The 12,578-nt window shown below is 40.3% G+C and overlaps 1 protein-coding gene and 2 long non-coding RNA genes across 9 annotated transcripts in view; 2 read left to right on the forward strand and 1 right to left on the reverse strand.

The window, feature by feature from the left end:
• The window catches only part of LOC109285611 (uncharacterized), a 56,724-nt gene extending 45,143 nt beyond the window's left edge, over positions 1-11,581 (reverse strand). For 2 of the 3 annotated variants that reach the window (XR_002093410.2, XR_002093407.2), the window contains exons 1-2: positions 11,472-11,580; positions 10,610-10,684 (exon numbers count right to left, since the gene is read on the reverse strand). This is a non-coding gene — a long non-coding RNA (uncharacterized LOC109285611). Of the gene's footprint in view, positions 1-10,609; positions 10,685-11,471 lie in introns of all 3 variants that reach the window. The other variant, XR_002093408.2, reaches the window with a different exon arrangement.
• On the forward strand, positions 1,571-8,817 carry LOC109285612 (uncharacterized). The gene is made up of 3 exons (XR_002093411.2): positions 1,571-1,695; positions 5,548-5,767; positions 8,257-8,817. It is a non-coding gene; the product is annotated as an uncharacterized LOC109285612 (long non-coding RNA).
• Positions 11,582-11,642: 61 nt separating the features above from the next.
• The window catches only part of CDHR1 (cadherin related family member 1), an 84,778-nt gene continuing 83,842 nt past the window's right edge, over positions 11,643-12,578 (forward strand). For all 5 annotated transcript variants that reach the window (XR_009463020.1, XM_006270177.3, XM_019497154.2 and 2 more), the window contains exon 1: positions 11,643-11,893. Coding sequence is in view for 4 of the 5 variants with exons in the window: in XM_006270177.3 (XP_006270239.1) it covers positions 11,833-11,893 (61 nt within the window). In the remaining variant the exon portion in view is untranslated. The remainder of the gene's footprint in view (positions 11,894-12,578) is intronic.

The raw sequence follows: 12,578 nt of genomic DNA on the forward strand, positions 1-12,578 counted from the left end.
CCAACAGAAAATCCCAAATAGTCCAAAATTGTATGTAATTAGGGATTAATTTTTAAAAATAAATAAAAAGTTATTTTTTGAGAAATAACCTTTAAAAATTCAGCTGCTCTGAAGGAAACATCCTTTCATTGGTTAACTCTAGAAATAAAGATAACGTCATGTGTCCTTTCTGAAGTAGATGCAGTAGTTGGTAAACCAATTTTGCTTGTTTTGTTAAAGCAAATGTGGCAAGAATTTCAATAGTAAGTAGCCATTTTGGCTGCCTTCATTTTTTTGGACAATTTGCCTTACGTTTTGATAAACCTTATGTAGGTCTTATGGTGGAGATTTAAAATTCCTAGTCTCATTTGCAAATATTGGTCATAGTTCACTTTAGTGAGAGCTGCTTTCATTTGCTTACTTAGAAATTAAAAGCAGCCAAAATTCCATTTCCAAAAGTTATTTAGGAAGTTAGGGCTAGATCCACAAAGTTATCAGACAGTTTATTAGGCACCATTGATTTCAATTGGCCATGAGTAATTAAATACCTTTGAGGATCTGGGCCTTACAAGCACAAGACCTATTGTGGACCTATTGACTTTCATTGAGACTGTTACTTCTAAGTTCCTAAGTCATGTTAGAAAATGGGATGTACTCTTCTAAATGATTTAAGTGCTTATGAAGAAGGGGAATAGTAAAATGTATTATTCCTACTTTATACTTGGGAAACTGAAACACGGGAAGATTGTTAAAAATGACTTGACAAGTTTTGCATTTCTGTGATGTTTGAATATATGCCAATAAATACATCTGTTTCATTGTGTGATGCTCTGTAGTACTGTAATTGAATTAATGCTATACTCATAAATCTAAGAGGAAACATGATTCCATAGTTAAAACTGGAACTCAGTGTTACTGTCTTTCATCTATCACAGGTCTCTTGCATGATCTTTGGCAGATCATAATCTGAAGTATTCAGTCATCAAGTGTATTCATTTACCAGCTCTCAATATACACAAGAGAAAAAACACAGTTCAACTTTACTCAACAGGGCAATTCAGAGTAGTAAATGAAATGCTGGTAGAAAATATTTGAAAAATATCTGTTATTACATCTTGCCAAACAAATTATATACTCCCATCATTTCCTGCTGTAAAAGAACAGGTGTGGGTTTTACCATTTTGAAGACAAATGAAATGCTGAAAATATAAGCTAATACCCCAAAGATCTGCAAAATAAAACAAAAAGCCATATGCACTGTTTCTACAGTATCTGAATACTAGCTGAACTGAACTTAATTTCGTAAACATAATCCTCTTAAAAGTGTTCTGCAGGTCACTTCCCTTTAAGTGTAAAACCTAACAGATACCACAAACAAAGTGGCATCAGAGCACTAAGACATTTACTTCTTTTGTTTGCCTGGGATTTTGTCCTAGCCATTTTTATAAAGCATCATCAGGAAATTCACATAGTAATAGACTCAGGGGAATTCAGACTTAAGGTCTCAAGCATGTGTCTGATTAGACTTGCCTGTTCCATGGAAAGGAATTTACTTTTAATAGTTCTTGACTTTTCCTGCTTACACAGCATGTCCTATCTTTTGTCAGACTGCTGAAAAGACTTTCCAGACTTCTAACTGCTGCCAAGTCTTGTGCACTGTCTCACACTGGAATCATCAACAAGAAACAATGCAAAACCAACATAGAATCACTACAGGTGCGTAATTCACATTTTTCCTTACCCCAGTAATGTTATGACTCTACAGTAGCCAATAGTGGTGACTACAGCACCAACACAACTTTTTTCCCCCTTCACATTTTCTACATTGTTTGAGACCACAGTGTGTCCCGCACCCCCACCACCTTATAACAAACTGCTTCCCTTTAGAGGCACAGAAGTGGCTCAGCCCTACAGCTTCTGCTTCCATTCAGACAGAAGTCCACATGTATACATATTTTATCTTAGTCTTTGTAGTTAAATATTCAACTCAAAATGAATCTTAATTTTGAGGGAGGGTTTGGTTTTTTTTGTTTTTTTGTTTTTTTGTTTTGTTTTGGGGGTTTTTTTGGGGTGGGGGGGAGCTTGGCATCACAAATGTGTCAGTTTTCATGAAAAGCCTGAAGCTTTTGGGTGGAATTTTTGTCTTGAAAATATTTTTTGTTCAAACGTACCTAAACATGTTCATTTAAAAAAAAAATTCTAACCTATCCTTAAAATTTGGAAATCCCTTTTGGTCCAAATATCATTTTTTGTGAATTAAAGGGAAAAGTGAAACACCAGTTTTGCAATATGTGGACATGCAAAATTTAGCAGGTGCAAAGCATCCAGAATTAAAACATAAAACTGGTCATCTTAAGTATTCATTAAAAAAAATCCTACTGTTTACTGTTTTCATTTGTACACCATAGTTTTGATTCTTGGGGAAGAGTGACATTAATCTGTCCTAAAACATTGAAACTTGGCATTAATACAGCAAGTGGTAGTGGGTGTTTTGGACTGGCATTTTTATACCATACTCTGTGGATTGCACTTTTAACTTTGGTTCAGCTCTGTGCTCACTAAAGCAGCTGAATTAAAATCAAGAACAATATTGTCTACCAACATATTGAGATTTGTCACACTTACTGTACCTTAGCACTTTCCTCTGCAGGTGTGACATTTGGAAAACAGCTTGAACAATTCACACTCACACAGTTCTTTCAGAGTTGCCACTGAGGTGCAATGCGCAGTTTCTCAGAATATAAGAACCATTATAGCTGTCTGCAGATACACTAAGATGAGCTCTACATGGCAAAATTCTGCCTGGTCCTGCGAAGATATGGAAGGCACAGAAAGACCCTTACATCTCTTCCTCCACCTGCATGGAATGGCTCCTACGATAGGTTATCCTTGATGCACCTACTGGCCTTAGACAGATATAGTCCTGTTCTCACAGCTATTGGTATCTAGCAATGCTGACTATGTTGCACTGTGCAGAATAGTTCATGACACCTATACTTGGCTGATACAGTGCACTTTACTCCTCACATGGTTTAGGGAGGAAATACCAGGGTGCAGCTTAGTATCAAACTACTTCAGTCTGAAACACAAACCACTTACCTGCTGAATTCACAGCACAGAATGAAAACAAGGGCAATGTTTCTCTACAAGTTTCTAACACTGTAAATAGGTACTTTGCGTCGGTCTTTCATCAGCCCCATGGGACGCCCATGCCCGCTACAGGGCCGGGAAGTCTGGGTGAGGGTGATCCCCTGCCCTCCATTAATGCTGACTTCGTGAAGGAACATCTTGAGAAGCTGGATATCTTCAAGTCAGCCGGCCCTGACAATCTTCACCCCAGGGTACTCAAGGAGCTGGCGAGCATCATAGCCCAGCCTCTAGCACGGATCTTTGAAAACTCTTGGCGCTCTGGTGTAGTGCCCAAAGACTGGAAGAAGGCCAATGTGGTGCCTATCTTCAAGAAAGGGAGGAAAGTGGATCCGGCTAACTATAGGCCCATCAGCCTGACTTCTATCCCGGGGAAGATCTTAGAAAAGTTTATTAAAGAGGCCATCCTTAATGGACTGGCCGACGCCAACATCTTAAGGGATAGCCAGAACGAGTTTGTTGCGGGTAGGTCTTGCTTGACCAATCTCATTTCCTTCTACGACCAGGTGACCTATCACCTGGACAAGGGAGATGAGATTGATGTCATATATCTTTACTTCAAAAAAGCCTTCGATCTGGTGTCCCATGATTGTCTCTTGGAGAAACTGGCCAATTGTCGCCTTGGGTCCTCCACGATCCACTGGCTGAAAAATTGGCTCCGGGGTCGAACCCAGAGGGTAGTAATTGATGGAAGTCACTCATTGTGGTGTCCTGTGACCAGTGGGGTCCCCCAGGGCTCTGTCCTTGGACCCATACTGTTCAACATCTTCATTAATGATGTGGACACTGGAGTCAAAAGCGGACTGGCCAAGTTCACAGATGACACCAAACTCTGGGGCAAAGCATCCACACCAGAAGACAGGCGGATGATCCAGGCTGACCTGGACAGGCTCAGCAAGTGGGCGGACGAGAATCTGATGGTGTTCAACGCCGATAAATGCAAGGTTCTCCACCTTGGGGGAAAAAAAACCTGCAGCATCCTTATAGGCTAGGCAGTGCTATGTTGGCTAGCACTATGGAAGAAAGAGACTTGGGGGTCATCATTGACCACAAGATGAACATGAGCCTTCAATGCAATGCTGCGGCTAGTAAAGCGACCAAAACGCTGGCTAGCATCCATAGATGCTTCTCAAGCAAATCCCGGGACGTCATTCTCCCCCTGTACTCGGCCTTAGTGAGGCCACAGCTGGAGTACTGCGTCCAGTTTTGGGCTCTACAATTCAAAAAGGTTGTGGAGAAGCTGGAGAGAGTCCAGAGAAGAGCCACACGCATGATCAGAGGTCAGGGAAGCAGACTCTACGATGACAGGCTGAGAGCCCTGGGGCTCTTCAGCCTGGAAAAGCGCAGGCTCAGGGATGATCTGATGGCCACCTACAAGTTTATCAGGGGTGACCACCAGTATCTGGGGGAACGTTTGTTCACCAGAGTGCCCCAAGGGATGACGAGGTCGAATGGTCACAAACTACTACAAGATCGTTTCAGGCTGGACATAAGGAAGAATTTCTTTACTGTCCGAGCCCCCAAGGTCTGGAACAGCCTGCCACCGGAGGTCGTTCAAGCGCCTTCATTGAACACCTTCAAGATGAAACTGGATGCTTATCTTGCTGGGATCCTATGACCCCAGCTGACTTCCTGCCCTTTGGGCGGGGGACTGGACTCGATGATCTTCCGAGGTCCCTTCCAGCCCTAATGTCTATGAAATCTATGAAACACGAAATGATTCGTTTCATACAGATGCAGTGCCAGAAAAGAAGGCTCATATAAAAGATGGCATTTCAGGCTATGTATATAATATGAATCTTTTTACTCATAAGAAGGTCTATAAGCTAAAAATGGGGTAATATTTACACAAATGAAGGCAGCAATAACTAGCCAAAAGGCCACAACTTCTGGCCATTAAAGCAGAACAAAAAAAAAACCTAGCAGATACTTGTCTCTCATTTTTTTTCCTCTTTCTCTTTCCCTTCTTAAAAGGCACATATTTACTTGGTGAAAAGTAAATATATATTTACTTTACTATATTTACTATAATAATATATATTTACTATATTTCCTGATAAAAATCTTAGGAAAGTGAATTCCCATATTTATCCACCAAATAAACATCCTGTAGGCAGGCTTTTCCAGAATGCCTAGATAATGTGACTTGGGCTGATATGAAGTGATCATACATAATGTGAACAATAACATTTGTGTCCATATTTTCTTCCTCTGCTCAGATTGCCAACACAGGTGCTAACTAGTGTCAGTTGCAATGAAAGTGAGTTTAACATACGCAGTTCTTCATTACCAGCTTGGAACAAGTTATCATCCCAAAATGGTACTACTATATCCCATTATGGGAACTGTTATTGCAGAAATATGCTTATGAATATGAATGCCCCTTTTCCTTCAAGGAGTTCTCTTTTGTATTTCCTATAGATTATGAGGCTGAGGTCTTCAAGGATGTTTTTATCCAGCCTCGTATGTGTTAAGAGCAACTGTAACCAGAGTAACATGCCCCTATTTTACTCCACACCACCTTCCAGGATAAAATCTACAGTTACAGAGGTCTTGGAATAAGACTTCTTCACATAGTAGTGTGATCTATAAGACAGACCCAGAAAAGATTGGAAAGGGCTGAGAAGGGGAAGACGCGAAGGTATTTATGATTCTTTTTTTTCCTAGTTTCAATAAATATTTTCCAACCAGCTATAGAAGATTCAGCTTGTTGTGTGGTAGAGTTGATCAACCTTCAGAATATCTATTCTATGACAAATTCAGATATTCTAAGTTTGTTTTCGTTCCAGACTGGAATATAAAGAAAACATTGACTTAGCTTGTGAAGTAAAATTCTGAAAAAAATATTCTAAGTCAATAATAACATGACATTCTGATTTTGAATTTTTTACTTCATATTTTTAAGATAAAATGAAAATATTTTAAATGAAAAGTCACTCCAAAATGGAAAAAATTGCTGCACTAAATTCTAACATTGAAATATAATGGTCTGGCCTTCTCAAAATCTATTTTTGCGTTTAGTCCAAAATAAAATTTAATCAAAATTGGCATTGTTCCATAAAACATTTTGATTTTGGTTTTTTTTAAAAGAGCAATCAAACCTATACATAGAAAACAGATATTGGCTTCAAATTTTCAAGTTCTAAATCAGAAGCCTAAATACATTTTAAAGTAAATGGGCATGTCTACACAAGAAGCTGTACTGCACAGTAGCATAGTTTACTGTGCAGTAAGCATGTGTATCTACATGTACACATTCTTACTGTGCAGTAAACCTCACTAATCATGAGTAAATTTACTACCTGCAAATGCAAGTAGCAAATTTACTTTTGATTAATGACAGCGCATTAGTGCTTATGTACATACCTGACCAGGAACAAATCTGTTTCTGGTCAGCCAGCCTCCAATGAGCAGGAGATTGCTTCCTGCCCCCAAGAGTTGCCAGCTGCCAGGGTGGGCTCCACCACCAGAGTTCAGGCAGGGACTATGTCCCCCTGTCCTGGCAGCAGGGAGCTCCAAGCTCCCCACTCCAAGATCATGATCAGGAAGCAGGGGCTGGTAAATCCTTATCTCTCAGTGCCAGCTCCATGGTCACGGGGCTGGCTCTGGAAGACCCTTATCTCCCAGCACTGGCCCTATAACCATGGAGCTGGCACTGGGAGATAACGGTGTCCCAGCCCAAGCCCCATGACAGCATAGCTTGGGCTGGGAGATAAGGATCTCCCAGTCCTGGCCCCATGACCACCGAGCTGGTGCTAGGAGCTCCCTGGTAGCAAGCTAGGGAGCCTGTTCACAATCATGGAGCTGAGTGTTGGGAACAGGCTCCCCAGCCTCCACTTTGCAATCATGGAGTGGAGTCTGGGAACTATTTTGCTCAGGGGCAGGTCCCAGCTCCGTGCCCCATTGGGTGATTGAGGCACCAGGCTTAGAAAGAGCTTCAGAGGCAAGGTAGGTGCCAGCCCCCTGCCCAGATCTTCTGGTGAGGCAGCTCACTGCTAGCTGCCTCACCAGCAGATCAGGGCAGGGGGCTGGGACCTGCCCCTTCTCTGCAGCTATTTCCAAGTCTCCTGCACCTAAATGGCAGCCCCAGGGGAAACGGTGTAATGTCCCAGGCCCAGCCAGAAGACAGCTGTCTCCTAGCCCAGTGCTCCCTGTTAGACCCTAGGCTAGCACCCAGGAAGAGACTAGAGCTCCCCCTGGTGGCAGGAAGGGCCCATTGCATGGCCCCAGAAAGCAGAAGCAGTTTGCTACCATTAGCAGCAAATCTGGTCCCGCTTCCCTGCATATGTAGATGCCTGCCCAGGAGCATTTACTCACAGGTAGTTTACTCACAAGTAAACTGATTCTGGATCAAATGCATGCGTAGATGCTTCCAGTAAGAATTATTTACCCAGCTGCTTTGAAAATCCAAAACAGATGTTGCATTGGCCCAGATTAAGCCATTTTATCCCAGGACAAAAGTACAGTTGTTCAAACATGCATAACCATTAACCTTGGATAAATCCTAAAAAGGTTCATGGGATAAGAAGTACTATCAGTTTATCCCAGGACATCACAAAGTGTGTCTGAATAGTTATACCTGGATTGCATCATTGAATCAATGGAATAAAAGAAGCAATGTATTCAAGAGCTCACTAAACCCTCATTAGAAGGGTGATACGTGCATACACCAATCTTGAAATATTTCTGTTCTATGACAAACATACGTACAGCTTGTCCAGGAACAAATGTGATGTCTGTTCATAGTTTAAGAGACTAAAGGGGAAGCTTCCTACCACCTTTGCTGGTAAGTTACCCTGTAAGAAAAAATAAAAAATTCCTTGTTTTCTTTCATTGGAGTTAAACCATTCCCTCAAGCCTTTTAGAATGTGACCTGCTAGGAGAAACGAGGTGAGATATGGAAAGAATCTGAAAAAAAACAAGATAGCAAAAATGAACAAATCAAGATCATGCTTTTGCAAAGATACATGTAAATATTTCTTACTCACAACACCATTCCCTGCAACTTCACCAAAGGCAGCATACAGACAGTCCTCAACTTACAACATTTCGAGTTACAACATTTCACACTTACAACTTTTATAAATTGGCACCTGTTTCAACTTTATGACATTAGTTTTGACTTTACAGCGCTTGATCCAATGGGATGCCATGCCAGCGAACAAGTTCTCTGCATTGCTCATCTCTCTGGAGAACATCCGTCCAAACTTCCTTGGACACTTTCTTTAAGAAAGCAGACAAGACTCCAGAAAAACCTGCAGTCAGAACTCCTGAGAAGACTCCAGACAAGAACTGTTCAAAAAGTCCAACCAAGAGCCCTTCAAAAAGTGTAACAAAGTCACTTCAAAGAAATCCTTTCAAATCAGTATGATTGCTATTTACAATAAAAATACATTAATGTAGCTATATAAGTCATCTATAATTGATCGAGTACAAAATTCTGGGGTATTTTTGGTGAAAATAGGGTATCAGGCCTTGGTTCAGGAACCAATCCCCCATTTATAACATTTTTTTTTTTATGAGAAAATTGGTTCTGACAACGTTTTGACTTAAGACGCAGTTTTCAGGAACCAATTGTGTCCTAAATCCAAGGACTGCCTGCATTTTAGTTTGTATATTGGTACTAACTACCCCAGCCACCACTGTTACACTTCCTTTTGAGCTATACATTGAGCCTCGCTTTTCTCATGAAACCAATGTTGTTGCTGACAGCCTGGCATTCATCTCTCCAGGTGATAGACAGGCCACGTATTTTTTCCTAAACAGCATGTAGGTGATTTTGTATGTTGTTATTATTCACATTATTTTAGTGTTGCTGTCTTTGTGGATAAGAAAAATAATTAATATTAATAATACAACTTTCAGAGCACTCTAGATTTACCCAGAGATGGTGGAAATAATGAACTACTATATTTTTCATATCCTGTTTATCATGTTAGAGGCATACAATCCATTACGAATTTTATAGAGATGTGCAATATTCTTCACTGGAATTGTCCCTGCAGACCAGGAAACCCTTTTTACGAGAGAATTTGGGAATGCTCCAGGACAATGCATCTTTACCACTGGTATTGCTTTTCTGAAGACTTCTCCCAGATTCTGGCTTCCTGGTGTCTTTGGGTGTTAAAGAAGGGGTGGGTATGTGCGCACACACACACACGCACACACACAATTATATGTATATGCATTGGGAATTATATATGTTTATCAAGGTCTATTTCTCAATGCACTTTGTATTGTTGAAAAAGATTTAGGGTAGGGGTGTGCAAAACGGGCCATGTTCAATTTGATTTGGATTAGGATTTGGCCCAAATCTGGGACAGTGATTTAATTCATTGATTTGGATCACTGTCCCCTATTCAATTCGGCCGAATCCGAATCTGAAGATTTGATGCCGATTCAGAGAATCAGGATTCGGCCATGGACACAGCTTTAAATGTTTTTTTTCTACATACCTCAAGATACCAGGTGCAGTTCATGAATGCTGCAATGCTGGGGCAGATGAAATGTCCCACATGAGCACAGTGGGGGGCCCCCACGTGCTTGGCAGTGAACCTGGAAGTGGACCAGAAGTACTTCCAGTCCACTCCTGTGTCTGCCACTGGGCATGCTGGGGGACCCTCCTGCGCCCTTCTGGCTCAGCGATTGCCCACAGAGGGACCCCAGGTGCTCCCTGACCCAGAAGGCACCTATCACTGAGCCAGGGGACTACAGAGGAGCCCCCTAGCATGCTCCCTGGTGGACCTGGAAATGGAGCAGAAGTGCTTCTGGTCCCCTTCCGGGTCTGCTGCCGAGCGCGCTGGGGACCCCCCCTTCTCCTTACCCCATGCTTCTGTGGGATACTCCATCCACCCCAGCATCACAGCATTTACAAGCCACCTGGTACCTTGAGGTATGTAGAAAAAACATTTATAGCTGTGTCTATGTCCAAATCGTTGAATCTTTCCAAATCTCTCTGAATCAATTTGGAGGGTTCCAATTCGATTTGGAGAGATTAAAGGGTCTCCTGATTCAATTCGGATTCAGAGATTCAGCCACCAAATTGGGCTTCTAAGGAAGAAAAGAGGCCACCTCTACAGAACATCTTCCTCCTCCCACTCTTCCTAGCTTTTTGTGGCTACTCTATTTAGAGACGGCTCCATAATTAAGGAGGGAACTGATTAAGGAAAGAGTCAGAAGTCTTCCAGTGGCTCAGTTCCTGTATTGATGTGACGGTAGTATCTTTCTGAACCTGAAGCTGTTCCATGGTCAGATTCTATGAACTGAACAAATTCTCCATAGCATCACCAATGAAGCAACCCAGAAAAATACTTGCTGGTTGTCCTTCTAAAATTATGCATGTGCTTAAATGCTGTGCTATGGGTTAAGACTGATGGGCATGACCTAGAGAAAACCACCTTTAGACAATTAGAGGTTCATTAATTCTGTGATTGGTTGGCATTTTCTGGCTTTACTGAGAACTAACAAGAATGTTACTTAATACCTTTGGGGATAACAGGTGTGGTGATGTGGCTCTTTCTCCAAATGCCCTTTCTTCCCAGTCCCATTCAGTTCATATCTGTCAGAAGAAAATAAAACTTACAACACGCTTGAAGAGCAAAATGATATATTAAAATATCTTGACAAAATGTGGTTTCTTACTAAGTTTTAAGTGTTCTCAGTACCATATCTTCCATTAATTCAAAAAACCCATTGTAAAATATATGAGTAAATTCCTAAAAAGGAAATAATTTCTCCATTAAACTGAATTTCAATGGGTACATCACAGTTCACACATGTTCCAGAAGGTATCTAATCATTACTATTTGCCAGGTTCTTCTTAAGCAGGAGTTCTTAAGTTCTACGTAGAAGTACTTTGCAGTGTGGCTTTCTTCTCCCTCCATTTACTGAATTCTGTTTTTTAAATTATTGCAAATAAAGTGCCCTCTAAAAAATCATGTTTTAATTGAATAAAACAGACAGCCTTGCATACAAAACCTATTTCATTGGTACTTTCTTTTGGGATACTGGTGAAAAATGCAGTGTGTTGGTCAAAAATTATTTACTTGCTGTAAAGGATGCATCAAAAACCTAATAGAAATCCAAGCACTTTTTAATTAGTATCTTTAGGCTATTTCATGGACAGAAGAACAACTGATGGCTTCTGTACACGATGTTTTCTGCTTTAACAGCTGTGACAGACTCCTTTCAAAGTGTCGATATTAAGGTATTGCCACTTACCATTTTATATATTGAAATTCTTACTTGTTAGTTTAAATGTAAAATAAATAAAAACCAGATTACTTCTTAGAAAACAGAAAAGTAAATTAGAAAATAAAAGATGCATTTAAAAAACTGAACTTTACCTTCCTTCTGGCTTGTATGTTCAGGAAGTCAAGAGGGGTTCATTAGGCAACATAAGTACAATACAAACAACAGACACTTTGAGAGTGATACTGATTCCTCCATGCCTTGTCTCAAAAAGAGTCCCACAGTTCCCTGCAAAGTAATTGGTCTAATTAGGTGGTAGGAAGGAGCTTCTTTAAATTCCTCAGAAATTAAGACGTGTCATCCGCTTAACATCTTAACATCTGTTCCTGCCTCTCACATTTCATCACCGCACCAGTCTGAAGGACACTTTCAGTCCCTTCAGACAGGAAAAAAAAACCCAAACCAAACCAAAACAAACCTTCAAACAGAGAAGAAACTAGCCCTTTCTTCAGTGGGATGAAGCATATAAGGCATTTCACTCCATTCTTCGTTCTCTGTTTGGTGCATGTTTGCCTGGGTGAGTACAACAAATCACTTTGTCAATTAAATATATAGGATATGGAATAACCTTAAATCTTGTAATAATCCTTATTGCTGTGGTAACGTGGATCTTAAATTATTTCCTGAAATACTGATTAATGTGTATATGTTATGTTTGTATGCTTGTATATTTGCATTTTGTTTCAAATTGACTATTTTGATTCTATAACTGTCAGTGAATAGAATGACAACTAATTTGTTGCTTTTGTTTTTGTTTTTTTAACTTTGCTGTTATCTGGCAGCAAGTAAGTAACTGTTTAATTATGGCTTATTGCTCATATAGTAGACATAATTTAAAACAATATATTTAGACTATTGGATTGGTTGCTTACCCAATAGTAAAATGTCAAGCACACACAGTGTAAAGGAGCTGTTTACAGTTATGGTGAGTGGCAGTGAAGGTTAATTTTGCAAGAATCAGTTTTTTGAAGGTTTGAGATTCTTCAGAAGGATCCTGTGTTTCTTTTTTTTTTTTAATTCATGTTCTTCATATGTTGTTAACCGAACTGCTGGTGTTATACTATACAGGTATAATTTATTTGTACAGGTACCATATCTTTATTTTGAAAGGGAAGAAGTTCATTAGCGTAATTGGTTATGCTATGCACTCATATTATTCCCTCAAGGGATTGTATTTTTTTTTTTATGCTGAGAGGCAGAGT

Source organism: Alligator mississippiensis, chromosome 6, assembly GCF_030867095.1.
Source record: "Alligator mississippiensis isolate rAllMis1 chromosome 6, rAllMis1, whole genome shotgun sequence".
Taxonomy (NCBI): Eukaryota; Metazoa; Chordata; order Crocodylia; family Alligatoridae; genus Alligator; species Alligator mississippiensis.